Source organism: Phoxinus phoxinus, assembly GCF_949152265.1.
Source record: "Phoxinus phoxinus genome assembly, chromosome: 19".
NCBI lineage: Eukaryota > Metazoa > Chordata > Actinopteri > Cypriniformes > Leuciscidae > Phoxinus > Phoxinus phoxinus.
Genome location: NC_136894.1, coordinates 24,539,751 through 24,567,148, shown reverse-complemented (window position 1 = coordinate 24,567,148; position 27,398 = coordinate 24,539,751). Strand labels below are relative to the sequence as shown.

The window sequence follows — 27,398 nt, the reverse complement described above, 5'->3', positions numbered from 1 at the left end:
TGGATGTAATTTTTTGATGACATTGCTTCTAAAAAATATATGCAAAAGTAGAGCATGAAAAAAGGGTCAAGTGCAAAGACATAATTGATGTAAATGTAGTATTTCAGAGATTTGTTTTAATTAGCCCTCGTTTCCTCATTCATGGCCAAAAGATTTAAAGATCACAGCTAATTGTGTAGACAATCACAGGAAAGCTCTTTTACAAACACCTTTTCTCTGACCAGCCAACAAGCTTTATTTAGAAAGCATGACTCTAGCAGACGTAATCTGATAAGATTGATCTAGTGATTTCAGAACTATTGTCAAATGAGAAACAGACTAATGTTCACAAAATTCAACCGTAATACATTTGTTTAAGAGTGTGCAAAAAAAGTGAACTTAGCAATTCCGCCTATGACCAGCAACAATAATGTTTACCTATATATATATGTTTACCTATATATATATATAGGTAAACATTATAATATAATTAATGAGAAGCATGAATAATTTTGAATTACTTTACTGTAAAATTGTCAAATTGTGAATGACCTATAAACAGGTTGTTTGAGGCTGAATAGTGTATCAGCTGTTGATGTGAAAAATGGCTTTTCGTCACGTCATTCTTTCAACACTGCACTTCATTCACATGTTTGTTGTCTGTAAACCTCCTCAATCTGTTTTCCCTCCTACCTTCCCATCTGTTGAAAGGAAGGATCTTACCCTTAATCTGTTAAGATCAGTGATGGCCTATAACAGGTATCTTTTTCTGTAAGTTTAAATAAAACAATAGCTGGTCAGCTTCACTACATTGATGCTTACACATATGAGTTGAACTGATATTAGCAGCAAAATATTAGTGGTTTCTTTCTATGTCACCGTGGCTGTGAAACTACCGCCATCACTAATGTGATTATAAACAATTACGTCATTTGAGAATTAGCTGGGGAGGGAGCTGGGTTTAAAAACATGAAGCTCAACAAGAAAAGCTAAGCAGAAGAGTTTGGACGTCAGGTTCCTTACATCAAATGATGTGCATCTGAAGAGTTTCAGCAGACATCAGGTATGTTGGACCTTTATGTTTTTCTGTCATTATGTTCTACATGAAGAATTTAAGAGTTTATTGTAGTATTTTTATTTATTATTTATGACATTGTTCGGTTATAAATTCCGTGCATTTGACCTAAGGAAGGATTTTGAATAAAATGCATATTTGTGTATTGTAAATATAGTAGAATAAGAGATTAGTACATGTATGTAAATGTTCAAAGATTTATTTGTTTTTAAAAAGAAGACAGTCTCCAATGCTCACCAAAAGATGATTTAAAATACAGTAATTGCTATTGTTTATTACATTGTTCATTTATAAATTCCGTGAATTTGACCTAAGGAAGGATTTTGAATAAAATGCATATTTGTGTATTGTACATAATAGTAGAATGAGTGATTATATTACATGATGTATACAAATGTAAAAAAAATTGTTTTTAAAAGAAGTCTCCAATGCTCACCAAAAGCGGAAATAGTCATTTTGAGAAAATATTGTTTGTTTTCTAGTGTAATAAATACATTTTAACATGTATTAATGTCTATAAATAAGGTAAAGGCAATACAAAAATGCTAACACTTTATAAATATTTCTAGTGCCATCATTTTTTTCGTTTTTTGTTGTTGTTGTAATTTTGTAGTGTTGTTTTCTATAAAACTGACTGGTCTATGTGATTTTTTCTAGGTGTTAATCCAGCCTGTAGCCTACTTATATTTATTCATTAGACTGGGCCATATAAAACTGGAATATCTGGAATACATTTCCTTACTGAAATATCCTTAATTGTAACTCTTGGACTTCGGTATCACCGAGTTTAATATCCGCGTTCATTACCACGCTTAAGAAGAGATGGACGCCGTGGTGAAGAAGTCTCTGGGCGCTCCTCTCCGACAGCTGACCAGCTGCTTTACGGGGAACCAGGATGGATTTAACCGGAAAAGCAAGAGCGTGCGCCGGAAGAGCGCCCCCTGCTGCTACGGCCAGACAACACATGACTCGTCCTGGTTAAGGACTTACCAGGCAGAACTGCTCAGGGAAAGGTACACAAATAAGCGTATACAATTATTAGACACTAAAATAGTCCGTATAAATCCAATAGCTTTAAAATTTAATTGTTTTATTCTGTTTGAACAGGAAATTAAGGCAAGTCAAGATTGCGCAGAAGAACGCAGAAAGAGCCGCAATGAGGACACATCACATAAGTACACACCGCTTCACAAAGGTACGGGTGTTATGTATGTCTGCCGCCACAAAACATATATTTGCCCGAACAGCGGAATATAGTGGTTTACCTTTATTATATTTTTCAGGCACCGGTCCAGAAGGCAAACATAAGAAGCAAGACCGCCACCAAAAATGACAACTCTCTTTTTGGTGCCTTCCAAGGGCTCAGTCTCAGCCTGAGTGGAGCACAAACATCATCGAGTGCAGATCCATGCAAAGTTATGTGAAGACAGAGAAGAACAACATTTCAAATGACTTTGGTGGTGTAACATCTTACTATCCTTACCCAGTTTATTCCTGGTTACCAAGAAGAATTGACTGGAAAATGCTAATAATAATAATAAACATCTCAATTCAAATAGGCTATTTGAGGTCAATGACCTGCAGATGCTGCATTCCAGGAATATAATCTGATTATGATTATAGCAGGTCATGAGACCTCACTGAAAATCAGGATTTAAAAACTAACTAAATTATAAAAATATAAATAGGCTATAATAAAAAATATATTAGTGGGGGGGTTTAAAAGAAAGAAAAAATATATAAAATGTTACCTAATATATTTTAAACATTCTTAAATTTAAGTCACTTACTAAAATTTGAAAATAAAACTGATTTGTAAATCTGAAGAATTTTCACTGTTGGTCTCAGACTCATGTATGTGCACTCATGTATTTCATCCATGTTTCCAGTCCTTCTGAATGCTCAACTTCAGTCATGTAGTAATTTCAAAACAACTGAACTAATTTTGTTTCTCAACAACTAAACCAGTTTGACAGATTATGTTTCTTTACTTAGCCTACATTTTTTTCAATACTGTAAAGGTTATCCACATTTGATAATTTTGCAGATCATTTTCTAAATTTACCTGGATTGTGCAACGTTTTCAGTTCACGTGTGTGAACGGAACAAAATGGTGTTGCATTTACGTAAGAAAATGTAATTAGTGGCTACAGCACAACATTATCACAGTACGCACAGAGCTTTGAAGGACAGGATCCGGCACATTTGGCCATGTTCCCCTGTTTGTTAAAAGACTGTGTAAGGGCAAAGGCTGCGTCTTTAATTATTTCCATTGCCCTCCTCTTGCTCGCCAAAGGTAAGCATCTCACTTAAGCTTGGGCTCAGGAACACGATACTCTGCACTTTACAGGATTGACAGTTGTCGAAACATGATACCATAGGAGACACTGAATTTACTGAAGACCTGATGTGAGCAATGATAGGCCACTGCATGACATTGTGCAAGAACTTGGACGCACAATGCTGGGGTTAATTGTCTCACTTTATCTAGTGAAGTTTTAAGTTTACTTTAAGTCAGTTACTAAGCACATATATTTCCATTGTTTTTCACCCTGGCCTGGAAGCAAAATACAATTCAACAGTCCATAAGTTCACCACCCACATGCTGTCACACTGTAGTATGGGGTAAGTTGTCACATGGGAACCTGCAGTTTCACACTGATTTGAAATATGAAATATTATTTTAAATATAAAAGGCCATGTGGTTTTCAGACAAATTTAAACAGTAAATAAAATCAATGAAACTTCAAGAATGGCAAAAGTGACAAGCAAAAATATCCAACCATTGTTAGGGCTAAAAAGACCAATTAAATAATTTAGAAATGTACAAAATGACAACTTATAATAAAATGTGATGACATTCATGGTAAAGTAGCTACTTATATAAATATGGCATTGTGATAATAATAATAATTAAATATAATTATATATATATATATATATATATATATATATATATATATATATATATATATATATATATATATATATATGATATTAAAATATAATTTGGAGGAAATAATTCAAATTTTTCTAATTTAGGAGAACAAATTTACCCACAAACAAAACCACTAGTGACCAATTTTTAACTGTATCTTAAATAAATATATAAAAAATGACAAAAAATATCATATATTTTAAATAAAGTAATTTACTGCTTATGAAAACTTAAAATATATATTTCAAAAATTGTATAATGTTTTAAATAATGAATTAACAAATAAACAAATAGCCTACATCGATCTAGGGATAGTTTACCCAAAAACGAAATTTATGTCATTAGGCAACTCATGTCGTTCCAAACCCGAAAGACCCTTTTTCATCTTCGGAACACAAATGAAGATAATTTTGTTGAAATCCGAGCTTTCTGACCGCTCATTTACGCAATGACTACTTTCAAGGCCCAGAAAGTTAGTAAAGACATGGTAGCCTATACCTATATCGTGGTTCTACCTTAATGTTATGAAGCGATGAGATTACTTTGTGTGCGCAAAAACAAAAATAACGACTTTATTCAACAATTTCTTCTCTTCCATATCAGTCTCCGACGTTGTTCACGTTGTAAACACAAGTGTCATGTCAGAACACCAGGCCTTGTGGTGAAGAGATGAGTGAGTCCCACCATATATAAGTCCCACCTTAGCAGGTAGTCTAGCAGTTTTCTGCCATCAAGTAATATATTTATTTGTATAGCGCTTTTCACAGTAGCTACACACAGCTTTACAGAAAGACAGGCAACCGTGGGACTCATTTCTACAGTGGGACTCATCTCTTCACCACAGGGCTCCTGCATCAGCACCACACGCATGCGTCGAGTTACTCACGTGAACAATGTCGGATCTGATATGGAAGAGAAGAAATTGTTGAGTAAAGTAGGTTTTTTTGCGCACAAAATGTATTCTCGTCGCTTCATAACATTAAGGTTGAACCACTGTTACTCACATGGAGAGTCAGAAAGCTCTCGGATTTCATCAAAAAGGACATGAGGGTTAGTAATAATTTTTTTTTTTTTTGGGTGAACTAACCCTTTGAATTAGTTTATCCCTTAAATATACAGTACATTTATGCACATACGTAGAATGTATTTTTAAATTTCCCATCAGCCTCAGGAAATACACCTGTGAGCCTCCAGCGTATTCCGTGTCCTCTAGCACAGGTTGGCCCCGCCTATTTCCTCCCCAGCTGGGCCGCTGAGGAGTGACGCTCTGTCCCCTACCTGTTCACCCAGACAGCTTGTTGAACAGATAACACGCAGGTGTCAGCAGAGAGGGACTCAAGACAGCGCCTGCTATCAAGAAGCCGATTATATACTCAAACATCTGCGGGTTTCATCCCGTTCTTTATGTAATAAGTAACGCGTGATTTGATGACAAGACAACCCGCGCGCTCATTCTGAGAAGGTTTCGGCAGCGCGCAAGATGTTATATGTATGGAAAGTTGATACAGGGGAATAATATTGACAATAATTGCACCTATTCCCAGAGGAACTTTCCAAGGGCGGATGCATTACGCAGTGAGGAACGTCTGGATTCTCCTTGGAAGTTTTTGGATCACGCGAGAGTCCGACTGTTCCCTAATACTGGTAAACTTGCAGTGAATACAATAAATATACATGTTTGAAAGTGCTAGTTGAGACCTGTATTGCTTTGTCTCAACGTATAATAATTGAGAAACAACAAAAACTTATTTAATTAAAAAAATAAGTTAAGTTTGCATTATGAGTATGAGTATTAAGAAGTGTTAAAACCACATTTAGGGACCTTTTCATATTGAAAACATGAGGTTTTGTAAGTAAACCTTAGATCCAGAAAAAGGATTCTGTAGCTTATTTGGGAAAGTGTGATGTCTTCATTCTGTTCTTGAGATTCTGCTCAATTTATCTGCCAAATTAGTCATCAACCTGAACCTGCATCAACATCAGATCTGAATTATGGATGGTGAATACGGACAGCCTCCGGCCTCAAATGGTGACTCGAAGCTCCGCTCCAGAGGTGCCTTCTCCCTAACCAACTGGCGTTCCTCTTCAAGGACTTTATTGCAAGGAGGAGAGGATGTGAGCAGAAGGCTGCTGTCAATTGCGAACCACCAACAGGAACGGACAGACTCGGGGGCCAGTCCCACCTCAAAGTCCCTTGAGGTGACTGCAGGGTTAGATGGCACAACAGCAACGACCACCGTGACCCCATCCACTCCACCTCGCCCCGACAAAGCCATGGCAGAGTCAACGGGGCCTTCGGAAGCCCCTCTGCCATCTGAATCAGAGGAAAGGGTCTTCATTGACCAATCCACATTCCTCCAGAGACAGTTCGGCGCCATGCTGCAGCCAGGGGTCAACAAGTTCTCGCTGCGGATGTTTGGGAGTGCGAAGGGTGTCGCTGCCGAGCAAGAAAGGAGCAAGGCATTTGGGGTGTGGATTATACATCCATATAGTGACTTCAGGTGAGTGACGCAGGGGAAAGGGAAAATATGACTTGGCAGAACGTCAAACAAGGGAGTGTTGTTGTGACTGTAAAAATGGTTCTTAGATCAAGTAAATCACCAATTTTACTTGATTTTAGTAGTTATAAAGTTCACTTAATATTCTGAAGACAATTCTTTTTCATTAAAAAAAATATGTTGGTTTGGCTTTAAAAACAACAGTCAAAGAGTTGCAAAAGCGTTGTATTTTTTCCTCATATCAAATATGCTTACTCTTAACAATTGCTTAGTGATTCTGAGCCGTTTGGCCTCAGCACTGGGGCGTGAATAATTTTGCTATAATTTTACAGCTGCTGTTGATTTTGCTGTTGATTTTTGTTGCTTATTATCTTGTGATATCCTGACAAGTTTGTTCCTGTAGTTAAAATGATCGGTTGATTACCCTTGTCAAGTTTCATGTAACTGTTGAGGTTTGTGGCATTTCATGAGTGATTTTTCATTCTGAGTACTAATGATATAGTCAGTTTTGTTTTTCAAGTGTTATTTTAGTATCATTAATATAATATTATAGTACTAATTTATATTTGGAATAATTTTTTCTGTTTTAATTTTAGTCAAATTTGAATTGTATTGTGTTTTTATTTGTGTTTAATATTTATATTTAGTTTTTAGTCATTTTTATTTTAGTCATTTTAGTACAATTTAAACCAAGTGAAAAGTAGAAATGATTTCCTGGCTACTAGCCGAAATAAAATATATTTTTATGGATTTTTTATTTAATTTCATTTAACATAAATATTTTATTATATATTTTTAGTTTTTGCTAATGATAACAATACTACTCCATGTACATTTCTCATAGAAACAAGATGAACCACATACTTGTAAATAAGTTTACACCAAAGACGATAACTAGGCCTATTACGATAACAATAAATATAGAGTTAAACATTTTTTTTCTAAATATTAAAGAATTGCGGAGTCCACACCACAACTATAATGATGATACAGAGAAATTATATAGTTGGAATCAATTATAGAACTTTTTTTTTTCAGCCGATGATGAAATAATTTACAGCCAATCAGAATAATTCACTATGCTTCTGAGAAACGCAGTCCAGAACAATATCGTCCGCTGGGGTGGATGCTAAAATAGTATCGTTCTTGGTGTGAACAGGCCTTAAAAATAAAGGATGATTTGCACTGAACTTTTTTTTTAAACTTAACAGTGCATGAAATCTTTAGTTAATATAAACTAGTATAAACTAGTTATTGTTACTGGTACAGTTGAGGGTGGACTATTTTGACTTGGTTCTTGGTCTCAGAACAGAACAACCAGTTCTGGCAACCACCCTATCACCATCTGGATGACTTTTTCAAAACCAAACACTACTTCCATTTTCTTTAGATAGTGTGATAAAAATCATACAATTCATTTTTATTAGGATGGTTAATATACACTGATGAGCCAAAACATTATGACCAATCACAGGTGAAGCGACTATCTTTGATCATCTCTTAACAAGGCCACACATTAAGGTCTGGGTAGATTAGGTGGTAAACAAACAATCAGTTCTCGTAATAAACTGTTGGATGCAGGGGAAATGGACAAGAATAAAGATCTGAGCGACTTTAGCAAGGGTCAGATTGTTATGGCAAGGCGACTGGGTCAGAGTATCTCTGAAACGGCAAGGCTTGTGGGTCACTCCCGGTCAGCGGTGGTGTGAATTTACCAACGAGGAGGGACAAACCACAATCCGGTGACAGGGTGTTGGGCGCCCAAGCCTGATCGATGCACGAGGGCAACGAAGGCTATCCCGGCTGGTCATCTCCGAGCCAACAGATGGTCTAAGATGGTACAAGTCAAGCAAAAATTTTAATGATTGTTATGGGAGGAATGTGCCACAACGCCGTGCATATGATGACCCCAGTCCACCAACAGGGCACTGGCATGTGAGTGTTGGACCTGGACCTTGGAGCAGTGGAAGAAGTTTGCCTAATCAAATGAGTCCTGTTTTCTTTTAATGTGGAAAGCAGTGTATGTGTGTGATGTTTACCTGGGGAAGTGATGGCACAAGGATGCATTGACAATGCAGTGGAGGGAGTGCGATGCTCTGGGCAATGCTCTTCTGGGAAACCCTGGGTCCGGCCATACTTCTGGACGTCAATTTCACACGTGCCACCTACAGTACCTAAACATTGTTGCAGACCAGGTACATGCCTTCATGACAATGGTGTTCCCTGGTGGAAGTGGCTTCTTTCAGTAGGATAAAGCACCCTGCCACACATTGTTCCGGAATGGTTTGAGGAAAAGGATGAAGAGTCCAAGGTGTTGTCCTGGCCTCCAAATTCCCCAGATCTCAATCAAACTGAGCAGCTGTGGGATGTGCTGGACCAACAAGTCCGCTCCACCTCGCAACTTACAGGACTTGAAGGATCTGCTGCTAATGTCTTGGTGCCAGAAACCACAGGACTCCTTCATGGCTCTTGCAGAGTCCATGCCTCAACGGGTCGACCATGGTTTGGCAGCACGAAGAGGACCAACAGTACATTAGGCAGGTGGTCATATTTTTTTTGGCTCATTGGTCTATAACAATAGTGAATGGCTGTGATGTAAGAAAACACCTAACAACTCAACTTAACTTTCATTACTATCAATAATCATACAATGTCAACAGTGCTTATGCCACAAATCAGGTCCTAAAAGCACGTACATTTAATTCACCACAGTAAAGCACAATGCTACACAGGTCAGTTACAGCGCCGCTTTCCCTTACAGAGTTACCATTAGCCAGAAATGATATCATCGTTAAAGGATAGGCTGGAAGGTCCCACTCGGTTATACAGAGTGTCAGGTTTATGCTCTTTGTCTGAAACACGTACGCTGAGAAAGCAGAGAGATGTCAAAGGATAAACGGATTGTGTTTTCAGAAAGCAAGACATGATCGGTAGTAGGAACTCAATCTCCACACCTGTTTCATACAGTCCAAAGCTAAAAATATGGGCGCGCAAGTAGGAGATCAAAACCAACATTTTGAATCATTAATACAATTTAATGATACTCTAGATTCACAAGTTACATTACTGTTTTTTTTTTTACTTTAATTTGTTTAATGTGCCAAAATCTTCCTTTTAGCCACTGTAAAACAAACCCTTGAGCCTCTTGAGTTACTCCCGTTTAATCAACAGATCAAATGCATCTTTAATTTCCTGGCCCAGTTACTGTTAACACTGTTGTTAATGACCTCAACTCCATACTTACTGATAACATTCAACACTCATTTTTAAACTGGGACACTTAAACATGGGACAATTAGACAATACTACAATACTTTTTGTTTTGGGTTTTTCAATGGTTGATGGTACTGAAATATAGAGTGATACAATTTAATAGTAAATAGGAAGACTAAAATGAGACAAAACCTTATTGTGTTACCAAAATATAATATACTGGATCCTTTTGATCATGTGCCACGTTAAGTGCTATGTTTTTAGTGCAAACCCATAGCTCATGTCCATCGGTGTCATCATTGGAGTTGTCTGATACTGATAAAACAACCTCCAATTTGTGCACTGTTGCTTTCATTCTCACACAAGTCAAACGACAACCATAAGATATAAAAATATTAACTTTTAAAAACTGTATTCAAGTACCCACTCATTCTAGGTGACTGATGCTGCTTTGGAAAATATGACCACATGAGGAAAATTCAAACCACTGAGCACATGTACGGTAGTGCGCAAAAGACTGCATATCCAGTTTAAACAGTCACATACTGTATATGTTCACGATTCTCCATTACATCTTTAGTTATTAACATGGAGAGGAATGCTTTGCAACACGTGTAATTGACGTAAATCGTAAAGGTTCTATATAGAACCTAGAAGGGCTCTGTTAGGCATATATAGAAGTATTTAGGGGTTCCCATCATGGGGTCATTGTATGGATTTAGTTTCAATTCATTTTTAAGAGTTAAACAGCTGTAAACATGCTTTATCACATAGAATAATTTAAATAACCTGTTAAAACTGACAGTATTATTCAATCATTTAAAGACATTTCTCCATATAGAATCTTTTTGGCATTAATCATTCCTTAAATCTGAGTCAAGAACCCTAGGGTTCTAGGTAAAACCCCATTGAACCTTTTTTCGAAGTTTGATACCTATTTGAATGAATGGCTCATTTTGTACTTGTAATTTTAAACTTTTTGTCCATAATAGATTACCAGGTGTGCTTTACAGAGTCACATATTTGTTTCTTAGAAAATAATCTTTTATTTATCTGCAAATGTCTGGTTTGGCTGGTTGATTTTTCTTCCACGAAACATGGGACGTCGCAGGACGGCGTCTTATTACGTTACAGAGACAGTCACCGTATAGCACCCTGAAGGACTGATCCAGCCTAGACCTTTAAACCACAGGGATATAATGCACTAAATTTTTCTCAACTTTATTTTTTTAAATATAATTTTGGAAACCTACATTTTGTTCAGTTTAGAGGCAACATTAGCTACTAAAAAGCTTCAAAGTTCTTACAAAAAAAGCTAAATTATTAGCGTTTAGATCAGGAATGTATGATATATTGCTTATTGACTGCTATAATTTTTCTTGTATTTTTGTTTACATTTTATATAATTGAATGTATTGTTATTGGTCATAAATAATAACATAAATTAATAATTAAATATTTAATCAGTCAGACTATTTGTATACATACTGATATTGAATATTTAATGATTAATTAATATATATATAGCCTATATATATATATATATATATATATATATATATAGGCTTTATAAAGATACTTAATTGTTTGCTCTTTTCCCCTATTTTTACATTTAGATTACCATTACTGTCATCTAATGCTTATTTAAGTTAATCTCTAAAAACATTTAGCATTTACTAACACTGATTTTAGTTTTTATTGTTTCATTCTTCAATTTATTTAGATAAAATATTGCAGACTTTTAATATTGGACTTTTTTAATATGTATCAATTATTAAAACTGTTTTTGTTTTATTAGTGCATCCTTTAATTTGAATTACATTTGGTTGTAGTTACGCATTTTAATATACATCCTCCAAGCAGAATCCATCCTTTGTTCCTTACATCATGCATCTTCACACACAGGTTCTATTGGGACTTGGTTATGCTTTGCCTGATGATGGGCAACCTCATCATTCTCCCATGGGGTATCACCTTCTTTGAGGACCAGAACACACTGCCGTGGATCACCTTCAACGTGGCCTCTGACACACTCTTCCTGGCTGACCTCGTCTTCAACTTTCGTACCGGCATAATGGAAGAAGAAAACTCCCAAATCATCCTGGATCCGCAAGTGATCAGTCGGCGTTACCTGCGAGGCTGGTTTACGATAGACTTCATCTCCTCTATTCCGGTGGACTACATCTTCCTGGTGGTGGATATAGAGTCCCGGCTTGAGTCGGCAGAGGTGTACCGCACCGCCAGGGCACTGCGTATCGTCCGCTTCACCAAGATCCTCAGCCTGCTCAGATTGTTGCGCTTGTCCAGATTGATACGTTACATTCATCAGTGGGAAGAGGTGAGTGAAGGAGCTGGAAGAGAAACAGATAGAGGAAATTAAGACAAGGATAGAAAAGAAAGAAATATAGTTAGAAATTTGCAATGTATATATATATATATATATTATTGAAAAGGTTATAAAATGTTTACAAATCAAATAAATTGACATGGCAAAAAGGTATAGGTAATGTAGCCTTTCTGAATTCTTGCCAATAGTTTAATAACACTTTTTGATGCTAGGTCTTCATCATTTAATTGTAGACTGACCTGCAAAGTAATGAAAGACAAAATGGTTTCACTTTATTTTGATGGTCCCTTTAACACATTCTGTTGACTATAAGTTATGTTGCACCTACATGTCTTCTAGGTCTTATTAGAGTGTTAGTAGAGTTAGGGTTAGAATAAGTTTACATGTAGTTGCAAAGTTACTTATAGTCAGTAGAATGTCTGTTGGGGGACCAATAAGATATATATATTAAGCAGAAAGTGTACTAATACTCTAATGAGAGTTAGTTGATGTGTAGTTGCAAAGTTACTTATAGTCAACAGAATGTTCAAAAGGAACCATCTCAAAATAAAGCGTTACCAACTAAATATATAATATAAAAAAACAAATGAGGCACAAAAAGATTCTATTAATGAGCTATTAGTCCCTCCAACCATTTCCAAACTTCCATAATCAGTCTCAGTCTCTTCTTTAGTGTTTTTACATTACCTTTGCTAAAGTTAATTCATTGATAGCCTTTAAAAACAATAATTTAATAACTGTTAAATGTATTAAGACTAATATCCATTTTTAACTGTATATCATAATGTTTTGATAATAATAATTCCGCTTAAGTCTCCGGTGAGTTTCTACTTAACAATATAGATTTTTGTCTTTAGTGTTTTATTATTTATTTTAAAACCTGCCATTTATCAACCATCATGACAATAATTAGGATTAAAGGTCTGTAGCCAAGCGATGTATGAAGCACAGATCACACACAAGTCACTTTTTTAAACCAAGCTGCTTTTTGGGCAAATTTGTGTGAGCAACTTGAACTCACTTGTACTATCTCTCATTCTTTTTTAAATATTTTTTATGCAGATCTTCCATATGACCTATGACCTAGCAAGCGCAGTGGTTCGCATAGTGAATCTGATTGGAATGATGCTGCTGCTGTGTCACTGGGATGGCTGCATGCAGTTCATGGTGCCCATGTTGCAAGACTTCCCAGCAAACTGCTGGGTCTCCAAAAACAACATGGTGGTATGAGGTTGTTTTAGGTTTTAGGTTTAGGTATGTTTGAGGTTGTTGGGGAATGTCTCAAAAATGTGCTAGTTTGTTAGGGAATGCAGAAAATGCACATCTACTCCCAAAATAAAGTCCTAAAGTGTTAAGGGTGTGTTCACACTGGTAGTTCAGTTCTTTTGGTCCGGACCAAAAAAGAAAATGATGCACTTAGTCCTGGTTCGCTTAGCATTCACTGCCATTTTTAAGACCGAACCTACAGATATAGAACAAAAGCAGCTTTTATGCCACGTATATTTTGCGACGGAACTTACCGAACATCCAAAAAAAGGCTGTGTGCTGGGCTACTCTCTGTATGTGCGTACATACAGTAGTGGCCAAAAGGGATGTCCGGCATAGGAAAATTGTCATCTTCACTCTTTATCTTTTATTTATTTATTTTGTAATCATATTACATAGTTGTTCTAAGAATGTTTTTTTTTTTTGTGTGATAACGCAATAAAACATGCCATTATACCAACATAATTTTTGCCCAAGCTGTCAAACAAAGAAATTATGAACACAAGCATAAAAACAAGAGAGATCGAATGAAATATTAATGATTGATTATGTTGTAGTTAATGTATGTTTTTTCCTGTGAGCTATGTATTTTTCTATGCTTTTGCATAGTAAAATAAAACCTGTAGCTGTGGTTTGCCTTTTTTGCCAAATAATTTTGTCAGATTTTTTGTATGGAAGATTGTTTCCATCACTGAATAAAAAAAAAGCTTTTATATCACGCCATTCTGAGGGAAAAAAAGTCAGAAATGTTACTTTATATCACTATTCTGACTTTATAACTCGCAATTGCAAGTTTATATCTCACAATTCTGACTTTATAAATCGCAATTGCGAGTTTATATCACACAATTCTGAGAAAAAAAGTCAGAATTGAAAGACGTAAACTCGCAATTGCAAGAAAAAAGTCGCAATTAAATTTTTTTTTATTCTGCGGTGGAAAGTTTTGTTCTTCCCTCATATTTAAAATATTTAAAAAATATAAAATATTTTTCTCATATTTTGATGTTGTAATTCAACATGTAGAGTCATTAAAAACAAAGGTCCCCTATATACATCACTTTTGGCCACTACTGTATGGTGGTATTTTGACCAACTCCCAAATGTGTAAAAGAGTCAAAACAGTGCCAATTCCTCCGTTGTGCACACAAATGAAGATTTGCTGCAAGTCCCGAACTGTAAAAGGCAATTTAGCTCCTATGAGGAGAAGAGGGTTCTGTCCTTTAAGGGTTGCGCCTTGTGACATCCTGTTTTTTGGTTATTTTAGATATTTTATATTCATTTGGAAAGCTTTTCAGTGAAAAGGTGGGTCTCCATCCGCTTGTTTGGTGCGCCCATCGTTCACACACTTAGTCAAATGAATCGCACTAACAGAGCAATCACACCAGAGTTCGTTTTAATCGAACCAAAACTGTGTGAACACACCCTAGATTTAGTTTCAAATGTACCTACTATCAATATATCTTTCTCTGTCAGAATTCCACTTGGGACGTCCAATACTCCTACGCCCTTTTTATGTCCATGAGCCACATGCTGTGTATTGGGTATGGTGCTCAGGCTCCTGATGGACCAACTGACGTCTGGCTCACGATGATCAGCATGATTATCGGCGCCACCTGCTACGCCATGTTCTTGGGCAATGCCACCAACCTGGTCCAGTCCTTGGATGCTTCCCATCGTCAGTATCAAGAGAAGGTACAAGTTGCTCTGCAATTATTTTAATACATTTTTGAGACAAACTTTTTTGAACAATTTGGTTGTCTGGTTTGTTACAGTATAAGCAGGTGGAACAGTACATGTCCTTCCACAAGCTGCCAGCTGACACGAGGCAGAGGATCCACGATTATTATGAGCACCGCTTCCAGGGCAAGATGTTTGATGAGGAAAATATCCTCGGAGAACTCAGTGACCCGCTAAAAGAGGTTTTTATTATTCTTTTTCTTTCCTTTTTGGATGACATCTCCAAGGCTGTGTGGGCTATTGTTAACTAATAGCCAATATAACTATTTAGACATTGTGTCTCATTTATTAACAGTTTACGTGCTTATTTATGCATAAAACCTGTGTCTGCATGCAAATATTTTCATTTATGTTAAAATTTAGAACCAACTGGACATACACAAAAACTACATACAGTGGCCTTAGAAAAATATTATTTAAGTATTAAATATTATTTAAAAAAAATATATATATTGGGTAGCCTTTCTAAAATCTTACCAATAGTTTAATAGTAAACCATGTTGCTTGATGTAATAATGGTTGCGAGTTGAAGATCTTGTTTCACTTTGAAATGTCACATTATCTCCCATTATTTTCTATTTTGTTTCTCAAACATAATCCCTTATCATCTCTTAGCATGTCTCAATTGAATAGGACAAATCCATGTACTGCTTATGTGCTGATGTGTGTTAATTGGGATGGATTATATGCCTAATCCATCTTGTATTGTGTGTTTTACCTGCAGGAGATAGTGAACTACAACTGCCGTGGGCTGGTAGCTAACATGCCACTGTTTGCAAATGCCGATCCTCACTTTGTCACAGTGCTCCTCACAAAGTTACGCTTCGAGGTCTTTCAGCCGGGCGATATGGTCATCCGTGAAGGGACGCTCGGTCGTAAAATGTACTTCATCCAGCATGGCTGTGTCAGTGTAATCACTCATGACAATAAAGAGAAGAAACTGAATGATGGCTGCTACTTTGGTGGTGAGTTTGATTTTTAGATGCTTTTAAGTCAAGTAAAATGTATTTGTTAAGCGCTTTTCACAATGCACATTGTTTCAAAGCAGCTTTACAGAGAATCATGATGTTAATGTTTACAATATCTCATTATCTTCATGCCTTATAGTCACATTAAACAGATTAGCATGGAAGCATGTTTTCCGCCTTGGAAAAATAAATAAATAAATAAGGTAATTGCGAGTTTATATCTCGCAATTTGGACTTAATAACTTACAATTCTGAGTTTATATATAAATATTATATAATTCTGACTTCCTAGTTTAGACCTGGGCAATAATATAGGTTACATTTGTAACAATGCAAGAATTCAAGCAGTTGAGATTTGATAGATACTATATTTCACTTTAAGCGAGTATACTATATGAAGATAAAGCTGGACATACTTACTGTATATATTCAACTTTATATATGGTGCTGTACGATAATATTACATTTTGAGACAAAATAAAAAAAACATCAGGCAGTTCAGATTTGCTAGTATATATTAGAATGTATTGTATGTATCCTGGTAAAGTTTGATATAATATATATCCAACTTCATATTTAGAGCTGTACGATTATACATTTTACATTTTGAGACGATATAAACAATCCCACAGCTGAGATTGTCTATATAATATCAATTGCTTTACGTAAGTATGTATGCAGGTAAAGTAGGATATATAGCCTATATATATATATATATATATATATATATATATATAGCTATATATATATAGAGCTAGCCGTGGATTATCCCGCTTATACCATGGTCATTTGCCAGCATTGACAACTTAAAGCTGTTATTGATGTTTGCAGCAAGCCAAGGGTAAAACTGACGGTTATTTTCGTCAGTTACGGCTAGCACTCTGCCCGCTTTGAATCAGACACAGATAAAGTAGTGTGTAAGATTACATGTATTTGAATGAATGAATTATAGCATTTATTTGAATGAATAATTGAGAGAGAGAGAGAGAGACAGTGCCTCTCTCTCCATTAACAACAAAGCTTTGACTTGAATTAAGACCAAAAATTCTATGTATCCCCCTCCTTGCTGAGAAATATAATGTAGCGATTCAGTAGCAAAGCTATTTATTACTAAAAGTCGCGGGGGAGCGTTGAGAAGTTTCTGTGCTCCTGAATGTTTCTGTGTGTGTGCAGCGCGATCTCCGCTCTCTGTGTGTGAGTGACGTATGCGTGTGTGCGCTTCAATGAACACAACGCATTAATAGAACAGTGATTCAACTGACTTGGAACTAACTACCTGTGCATTAAACGGTTTTTATTGCACACCTTCCAGCCAAGAATAAAGTATAAAGACAGACCATGGTACATATAGCCTATATATATATATATATATATATATATATATATATATAGGAACATGTTATATATATATATATATATATAGTGCAATATACATTAGGCTTTGATACAAGATTTGAGCTAAATCTAAATTTGTTCTGTTCCTCTTCTTTTTTTAGAGATATGTCTACTGACCCGTGGCCGTCGTACAGCCAGTGTCAGAGCCGAAACATACTGCAGACTTTACTCGCTCAGTGTGGACAGCTTTAATGAGGTTTTAGAGGAGAACCCATTAATGAGGAGGGCGTTTGAGAGCGTGGCGGTGGACCGGCTGGACCGCGAGGGAAACCGCATTGTGTATTCACAAAAGAGCATGGAGAATGTTGGGGACTGACGGATTCTTCGCGTGAACTCTCTCTTGATGAATTTTGACTGACTGAAGACTCACTGAAGATGGATGAATGTAGGAAAAAACATGGAGGAAAGTGTTACAGTGTCCACATAATTGACATTCACGACAATGTACAGTTACAGTATGGTGTGATTTATCTACTTTAAATAGTTATTTCCTATACTTTGAAAATGCAATGTATAGCAATGTAAAAATAAGCAATATCAGTCCTGTAGATCTGATAATGTTTTGCTGACTATTGATATACTGGATCTATGTAATTAATTTCAGTCAGAAACCATTAGTTTAGCAGGGACCTTGATCAATGTGATGACAAATCAATATGCAACAATATATTATAATACAATTTAATTAACAATACAATGAAATAAGCATAGCATAAAACAATAATCTAACATTACAACAGTTTATTCATTTATTTTTTACACTCTTATAAAAAAAGCGTCCTTATATAGAACCCTAGGGATCCTGACTCAATTCTAAAGAGTGCTTTATACCAAAAAGGTTCAATATATGGAGAAATTTCTTACATTATTGCATAATACTTTCATATTTAATGGGTTATTTCACATTTTATTGTAATAAAGTATGTTTACAAGCTGTTTCATTCATCTAATTTGATCAAAATAAACATTTTATGTAAAAATTAACGATTTAAAACAAAATCCATAAAATGATGGGAACCCCAAAAAGGTTTTATTTATGATGTGCCCGACAGAACCCTGTAAAGATCTATAGAGAACCTTTTCTTCTGAGAGTGTAGTTTCAAGTAATAGTAGCCTTTAGTCAGGGAATTGCATGTACATTTTATATTTTGCAAAATATCTCCAAGGTGGTTTTGCATACGTTTACTCAGTATATGTTTAACTCATTAATCTTGTTGTCTTTGACATTGGTTTCAGTCAAATCCTTCAGTGAGCGTGATTTCACCAAGTACAACATGTTCCTGGATCAACATTCCAACTAGCAGGGTTAGCTGCTTCTACATCAGTGTTACTCACCCATCATTTCTCTACGATTTTAGGGATAAGTTATAGGAAGAGTTAACGGATTACATTTTCAGACAGGAATGTTGTTCCAGGATCAACAAATTATGTTGATCCAGGAACATGTCTGTCTTGGCAAAATCACACTGAACCCCATGTATCAAGTTAAACCAATCAAAAAAAAAGTTTTTTCAATTAGATGTTCAACAATACAATAATTACTCAGATTAAACTGAATTCTATCTGCTTTCCGGATCAACATTGAGCACTTAAGAATCATGCACTGTAACAAAAGATGTCATCTGAAAGACTTGGCTAAGCTGGGACATCCTGTCCACTGTCATCTTAGCGTCATATTAAAGTATTAAACAATATTAGTCACATAATCGCTGATTAAACTCATTTCCGTTTGGCCTGCTGAGTCCTTGAGATGTGCTTTTGAGGAAACTATTTACCCAGGAGCAAATATTCATTTTAAATTCAATTTTGTTTGTAACATTTCTACTCTTCTCTGTGGTTGTAAATAAAAATATATATTTTGTCCCACGTAATGTGTGATATTATGATGAATGATGAGCATGGAAAAACAATTGTGATTCTGAGTATAAAAGTGATGTGATGAGGTGAAATGATACAACAAAGGTGGTCTACTAAAGTGCTTACAAACAGTATTTGGACAATTAAGCCATAGTTAAAATTGTTTTGATTTTTAAATTGTAAAATTGATTTCATTGCATAGATAAAATAATGTCAAACCAAGTTTCATCAGTTTCCCTCAAGTTTACAAGATGCAACACAATGTGTAGATCATCACCTTTAAAATATATGACACTTGGTTTGATATTTTGTCATCTATTTTTTCTTATTATCTGATTTTTTTAAAACAAAAACTTTCATACACTACCGTTCAAAAGTTTGGAGTCAGTAATTATTATTTTCTATATTTAAAAGGCAGCAAAATTCTGTCATCATTTACTCACCCTCAAGTTGTTTCAAATCTGTATGAATTTCTTTTTTCTGCTGAACACAAAATAACATATTTTGAACATTGACTTCCATAGTATCCCTCATTACTTGTTGCAAGTTTGAGATTAAATATAATCCGGATAACAAAACATTATGAAAAACTATAGGATTAATAAGTATTATAATTTTTAGGAGTAGTTGGCTACTACTGGTGACATAAGCATAGTATTCAAGATCATATATCTATCTCAATGACAGGCTTGCTGCACAGGAAGGATACTCAGACCCACTGGGAACTACAGGGAATGACTGTTGATTTATCTGGTCCTGAGGGAGCCCACGTGGAGAGACATGCAAAGACACAGAACCATAGATAGACTGTAAAAAAATAGCACAGAACCCCTGCTTTTACAGCCCCCCAGAAAGACATAGGGGCCTTGCAGAAACTCCCTCATGATCTGTGCTCATGTAGGACCAGACATACCGAACCAGTGATGAGTGTATTGCAATGACTGTAATGTGAATGCGTCTGATTTTCATTTGCACATCACAGTCATACTGGAGACTGCTTGCCTTTTTTATATAAATTAAATAGTAAATAGAAACTCGTTTTTTTTATCTGTAAATATAAAAGCCTAAATTCATTAACTATTTTAAGATAGTAAATTGACCCAACAGGTGAAACCAAGCATTTTTAGAGGAACAAAATGAGAACATAATATTTTATAAGAATATTAGATTAGACGTATTTTTCTCTCACGATTATCTCAGAATTCATGATTTAAATTACCTTGATACTTGGTATAATTATACCTATTTTGATCTAACTAATGTAATGTCTCTAAAACATGTGTTGTGTAACCCAGATATGTAAACGTAACGCGCCTCCACACATAACAGGTCGAAGCTGTTTTTACATCCGGGTCGGACGCTGTATTCCTTCCGCTCTGTCTAAATTTCATAACGCTGATCCAGGGAGATCACGAAGGTAAGCAGCGGTTCGGCTCCTGCACTTGATTCATCTGTTTACATATAAAGGGTTAGACATTTTTTTCCTAAAAATGTATTTTAATAAATCCCGACCCATATACTTTCTGTAGCTTAAATAAATCGGAACGTAGCCTACATGTTATGCACTGCCGTAGTCCCTCAAATGTCATGAGCGTAAATATGGAGGTCATTGCGGGACGAGTATATTTCCAATAAGTTAACTTACTGTACCATGTCTAAATGAGTTTGACTTGTGTGTTTATGCTATAATGTATAATTTTGGAGGTTGTCTTTGATCTACATGAAATGTGTGTTTGTGGCCGCTGCTGAACTAACGTTAACGTTAGTTGTCTTGAGTAACTGCTCCTTTCATTAAATTTGTTTGACATAAATAGATATTTTTAGTTCATATGAAATATGTTATAGTGTTGAACATCTAAAGATTGTGTTGTGAATTACGTTTATATATGCTATTATTATTTTGGGGTGTTTAGTGCTTGTTGTCGTCAAGCACATTTTTGTAAACATGTAACGTAATGCAACACGGACAGCTTATGCAAGCACAAGAATCCTGACAATATAACTATAAATATATGTGAATAATGTATGAAATTATGGGGGATTCATAAGGATATTTAATTTTTAGTGCCTTTAGGACATTTGCAGATTGCAGTGTTAATTCAATAATATTTATATACAATAATTTTAAGTATTTATTAATGTTTAAAATGAGCTTTTATTTTTATATTTTCGTTTTTATATTTTAATTTTGGTATGTCCTTTTGTTATTGTGATTAGTTTTTGAATTATTTCTATTTATCTCTATTTTTATTTAATTTTAAGTACTTCAAAATCAAAACATACACATGTAAGTTTTTCATCTAATATTTATATTTAATTTAATATTAGCTTTATTTCAATTATGAAAACCATTTTTAATATTATAAGTTTTAGTTAACATTGGCAGTACAGGTTATTAGGACTGGAGTTGTAATTAAACCGAGGGGACCTCTCATTTTCATAGTTTTTTTCATCAATCTCTTTCAGAAAAGGATGTTGTCCTGTCTGGGCTGTCCCGTTCTTAGCCGGGTGCTGACCACTGGGGCTTCGCGTGCCCCGGTCATGGTTGCAGCTGCTGGTGCATCTCGCACTTCTGTTGCCGCCGCCACCACTACCTCTCCGCCTCCCCCAAACTCCATGACGCTGGTGCGGTACAACAGCACAGCTCACCAGGTGACTATCATACAGCAAATCTACTGTGTATAACTGATGATCAATGCAAATGGGCTATAATCAGTTTGTGTCACCCAGGAAACACCAAAGAAGACCAAATTTGGACCTCTAGCTGACCAGGACAGAATATTCACTAACCTGTATGGACGACATGACTGGAGGTAAAAACTTTTTTTAAATTGTATTATGAATATATACATATATAATAGGTATTTTATCATTCTAGTATTCATTATAGCCATTCTTTTAGTTTTGCTGTGACAGCTGTGAGTATCAAGAGGACCATTTTTTTAATAGTATGATTCCTTAGCGCAGTTTTTTTTTGCAATATAACAAATCATAACAACCATTACAGAACTTAAAAAAAAACATTACGCATTCAAGACAAACAGTTTAAAGGGATTCCACATCCTCTCAATATATGAGAAAAGTAAGTACTGTATGTTGGGTCTTATGTCTTGTTACTTGTACAGTTTTTACTTAGTTCGGTCAACTAAAAAAGGAAATAATAATAACAATTTTACACACACACACACACACACACACACACACACACACACACACACACACACACACACACACACACACACACACACACACACACACACACACACACACACACACACACACACACACACACACACAGAGACAAAAGAGAATCTGCTCAATGATGCATGTATTTGTTTATTGCAGTAATATTGTGAAATGTTATTACAATTTAAAATAAGATTTCACTGAAAATTCCAGTCTTCAGTGTCACATGACCCTTCAGAAATCATTCTGATTTGGTGCTCAATTATTAATAAGGGTTATTTTTTATGATCAATTTAAAAATATAATTTTTTTTGTTTTTACATTTTTAATTGAATTAAAAAAGAACCATTCTATATCCACTGATATTGTGTGTATATACATTTAAAGTATAGTGCATATATAAAGTATTATTATTATTATTATGTTATTGTCCATGTTTCTCAGGCTGAAAGGTGCCCAGCAGAGAGGTGACTGGTACAAGACCAAGGAGATTCTGGATAAAGGAGTGGACTGGATCCTGAATGAGATTAAGGTCTCAGGGCTGCGAGGCCGAGGAGGTGCCGGCTTCCCAACAGGGATGAAGTGGAGCTTCATGAACAAGCCCAGTGATGGCAGGTGGGTTTACGTCTCGACAACTAAGACCGAGTCAGGGGTTGCTGCAGATGGACCCACATCTAGCTTTTTGTTATTTGGATCAAATCAGGTCATTCTCTTTTTCCGCTCAGGCCTAAATATCTGGTGGTGAATGCTGATGAAGGAGAGCCCGGTACCTGCAAGGACAGAGAGATCATGCGTAATGACCCCCATAAGCTGATCGAGGGCTGTCTGGTCGCTGGCCGAGCCATGGGAGCACGTGCTGCATACATCTACATCCGGGGAGAGTTCTACAACGAGTCGTCCAACCTCCAGGTGAAAAACAAATATATGTGTATCCTCGGGTATATATCTGTGTAATATCGCTCATTTTTTAAAGAGACAAAGGGAAAAAAACCCTGTTTATTGCTAAGCTCAGTTCCAAAAAATGAGCTCTCTAAGCAGGCAGCATTTTAAGGCATCATAGTCACGCTTCTGTTTCAAATGGCCAAAACCTAAGACAGACATTGCATGTTATTGACAAAAATTGTGAAATAAATCCAAGATGTAGAACTGAAATTAATAAGTAAATACTAATATTATGATTTTATATTGCACTACACTATAAAGTTTGGGGTCAATAAAAATTAAGAAATAAATTTAAAGAAACACTTTTATTCAACTAGGATGTATTAAACTGGTCAAAAGTGACAGTAAAGACGTATAATGTTACAAAAGATTTATATTTCAAACAAATGCTGTTTAAAAACAACAACAGCTTTCTATTCATCAAAGAATTCTGAAAGAAATATTTCTTATGCAGCAAATCGGCATATTCGAATGGTTTCTGAAGGATCATGTGACACTGAAGACTGGTGTAATGATGCTGAAAATTCAGCTTTTGATCACAGGAATAAATTACTTTTTAAAATATATTCAAATAGATTTATTAAAATAAAAATATAAAATAAAGTAGTAATAATTTTTCACAGTATTTCTGTTTTTACTGTATTTTGATCATATAAATGCAGCATAAGAGGTTTCTTTTAAAGGGGTCATGACATGTTTTTTTTATTTTTTATTATTATGTTCCCTTAGGTGCAATTATAGTATTACTATAGTTTTTTTTACAAAAAACTTTTAAAATGTAGTGATTTATGACCTTTTCCCACCCTGTTTCTCATCCTCTGATTCAAACAGTCTGTTTTGGGGGTGTTTCCCCTTTAAGAGTTCAGTGTTAACGCCCACTGTTATGATTGGCTAACGTCAGTGCCTATGCATCAATTATTAACGCCCCCAGCCAGAACATTTGCGGATTCGGCGTATTTAAAAAGTAGTTTAAAGTTTTAAATACATTACTTACAGTTTGCGTCGTCGTTGTTGAGCCCAGAATAGTTGGCACGGACTTATCTTTGAGCAACAGTTTTCTGGCAAAGCCAGCATCATTTTGGGATTTGTTCTCAAAACAGTCATCCTTCAAACACTGCCGTGACTGAGACGTCCGCAAAAAATAAAGTGCATCCATTTTTCCCTGACGACTGGATCTTTCGGCAGCGTATTCAAAGATGTTGTTTGTCCACAGCCAGGAACAGCACATCTGCGTGGCATCGTAATTTCCCTGTACACAGACCCACTCGCTGTCCGTCGACTGAACACTTGTGAGGCGCGCAGCGTGCGGGCGCGACAATGATACGAAATGAGCGTAGTTGTCTTGCGCTTAAAGCGTAGCTGTCTTGTGCTGGAGGAGGCGGTCATATGCAAACGCTGGTACGTCACTTCGTACCGTGACGTCACTTCTTACCATGGATCCAGAACGAGCTGTATTTAGAGCTTGATTAAATAAATGATTCGTTTATAATGGGGAGGACGTCTTAAGCTATGAAACTTGCAGGACGTTTTAATGGTACAAAGACCTCTTATATACCAAAAGATCAAGGCAAATTTGGTTTCTCATGTCATGACCCCTTTAAATATTAAGGAAAAAATCTAAAACAAATCTTACCCACCTCAAACTTTTGAAAGGTAGTGTATATTATTATTACATTATATATTTTGATTTCATAAATTAGTTTATAAATATAACATTAATATCAAATCTACTTTAAGAAATTAGTATTGATAAACAAAATGGTGTATTTAAAAATGTATATTATTACTTAATATCTTTTTGTGCTGTTTTTTTTTTTTGCTTTTTATTGTTGTTAGTGTTTCCAAACGTTATCAAAATGAATTGCGAGTCAAATCTCCCGTGCAAAGGGGTTCATTTCAGTAAATGTGATAAATGCACTACACGGTAGTTGAGGGAAGTGATGTATTGACCTCGTGTGTTTCACTCAGGTGGCCATTAATGAGGCTTATGCAGCAGGGCTGATTGGCAGGAACGCGTGCGGCTCAGGTTTTGACTTTGACGTGTTTGTGATGCGCGGTGCGGGAGCGTACATCTGCGGAGAGGAGACGGCTCTGATTGAGTCCATCGAGGGAAAACAGGGAAAACCTCGTCTGAAACCCCCTTTCCCTGCTGATGTGGGCAAGTCGATAATTCCTATAAAAACGTTTTCTTTATATACATGACCTGAGAGAAATGTCATGCTATATGACCAGTTATAAATGTAACATGTTCTTGTTGCAGGAGTGTTTGGCTGTCCAACAACCGTCGCCAACGTTGAGACAGTAGCTGTGGCACCAACCATCTGCCGTCGTGGCGGCACGTGGTTTCTGGGTTTCGGCCGAGAGAGAAACTCTGGCACGAAGCTCTTCAACATTTCGGGCCATGTCAACAACCCCTGCACGGTGGAAGAAGAGATGTCCATTCCTCTGAAAGAGCTCATCGAAAGACATGCAGGTACACCTCATACTATCCGCACATAGACATTTTTGTTCATTGTCGATGTCGAATCATGTCCGCTCCTGAGGATTATTGATCCATAATTCATACGATCCCTGCAGGTGGCGTCCGGGGCGGTTGGGACAATCTCCTGTGCGTTATTCCTGGTGGTTCTTCCACGCCACTAATCCCACGTAATGTGTGCGACACCGTTCTCATGGATTTCGATGCCCTCGTTCAGGCTCAGACCGGTCTCGGCACAGCAGCACTTATTGTCATGGATAAATCAGTGAGTCCATTTGTTAAAAAAACACACATGGTTTTGTTTCTGTGGACACGGACCAATTTGAAACTTTATTTTCTTCACTGCAAATTCCTATTAGCATTTTTTACGATGGGAATATTTCTAAATGAGTGAAACACAATAGGCTAGATACCTTATTTTTTGAATGATCTGTCATTGTACTGTCTATACAGTAGCTTAAGCATTCAGCAGTGTAAGACTATTTTAATCATACAGCACAAAAGCTCTAGAAGTTACCGTCAAACTATCAGCATTGGCAGATGTCATTTCCGTATTGGCGGTGGAATTTAGGATTGGTGGATCTCTACTTTTATAATTAAAAATAAGTTTTGCCCTTTCACAGACTGATGTTATTCGAGCTATTGCCCGCTTGATTGAATTCTACAAGCATGAGAGCTGTGGGCAGTGCACTCCTTGCAGAGAGGGTATGATCATTTATGTGAATGCACATTTTTCGTTTTTTACCTGTACAATATGTTTCATTACTGTGAATATTTACTAGTCTTTCTTTTCTGTGCCTCTCAGGAGTGGACTGGATGAATAAGATGATGTGGCGCTTTGTGAAAGGCGATGCAAAGTCAGCAGAGATTGACATGATCTGGGAGATCAGCAAGCAGATCGAGGGCCACACCATCTGTGCCTTGGGAGATGGAGCCGCATGGCCAGTTCAGGTAAAGGCAGATTTTTGTTGTTGTTGATGTAAATAGATAAAATATTTAAAATATCTCCATGATTAATCTGTTTCTTTATATTTTGTTGTTCTTAGGGATTGATCCGTCACTTCCGCCCTTTAATGGAGAACAGAATCGAAGACTTCAAACAGACACAGCAGGCGCGCGCTTGAAGGCCCTATATCTGTGTCCGTTCTCACTCATCCTATCACTTATTTAAGCAAAACCTACATTTTCTCTCGCTCACTGATGTGTGAACTGCTGGCATCCATCTTTTGTTTCTATTACATATGTCAGTGGGATTGAATGAAAATCTTTAAATAGTTTTAGCAGAGCCTATCCCATTATGGTGATGGACTCAACAGCATACTCGTGATTTTGGATGACTTATGACACATTATAGAGTGGAAACTGTTTGAGCAGATAACATCACTCAATACTGAGTAAGTGGTTATGGTTGATGAAATTATGTTAAATCCTATTATGATGTTTAGGCTGTTTTCTTGATAAGAATATATTGCACTGTATAAACACTTATTCGTGGAAATAAAGAGCCTAAAACATAAA

The 27,398-nt window shown here is 36.2% G+C and overlaps 3 protein-coding genes across 4 annotated transcripts; all 3 read left to right on the top strand.

Annotated features, from left to right (window-relative positions):
- The first annotated feature begins 714 nt into the window (after positions 1-714).
- Positions 715-3,921, top strand: LOC306986890 (uncharacterized protein). The gene is made up of 4 exons (XM_079590652.1): positions 715-1,042; positions 1,712-2,067; positions 2,162-2,249; positions 2,338-3,921. The coding sequence occupies exons 2-4, from the start codon at positions 1,877-1,879 to the stop codon at positions 2,476-2,478; spliced, it is 420 nt and encodes a 139-aa protein (XP_079446778.1). The 5' UTR covers positions 715-1,042; positions 1,712-1,876; the 3' UTR covers positions 2,479-3,921.
- Positions 3,922-5,194: 1,273 nt separating this feature from the next.
- hcn3 (hyperpolarization activated cyclic nucleotide-gated potassium channel 3) lies at positions 5,195-19,793 on the top strand. Its single transcript, XM_079590641.1, has 8 exons — positions 5,195-5,636; positions 5,947-6,493; positions 11,609-12,041; positions 13,113-13,274; positions 14,790-15,008; positions 15,089-15,235; positions 15,778-16,018; positions 17,518-19,793. Exons 2-8 carry the CDS (start codon positions 5,985-5,987, stop codon positions 17,730-17,732), a joined length of 1,926 nt encoding a protein of 641 aa, XP_079446767.1. The 5' UTR covers positions 5,195-5,636; positions 5,947-5,984; the 3' UTR covers positions 17,733-19,793.
- A 760-nt stretch (positions 19,794-20,553) lies between these two features.
- On the top strand, positions 20,554-27,398 carry ndufv1 (NADH:ubiquinone oxidoreductase core subunit V1). 2 transcript variants are annotated; one of them, XM_079590646.1, is made up of 11 exons: positions 20,554-20,690; positions 21,740-21,925; positions 22,004-22,086; positions 22,904-23,074; positions 23,185-23,368; positions 25,370-25,559; positions 25,662-25,874; positions 25,979-26,145; positions 26,504-26,585; positions 26,686-26,831; positions 26,927-27,398. In XM_079590646.1, exons 2-11 carry the CDS (start codon positions 21,746-21,748, stop codon positions 27,002-27,004), a joined length of 1,494 nt encoding a protein of 497 aa, XP_079446772.1. In that variant the 5' UTR covers positions 20,554-20,690; positions 21,740-21,745; the 3' UTR covers positions 27,005-27,398. The 2 variants fall into 2 exon arrangements, with proteins under 2 accessions (XP_079446772.1, XP_079446771.1); XM_079590645.1 differs by having other exon boundaries at positions 20,632-20,741.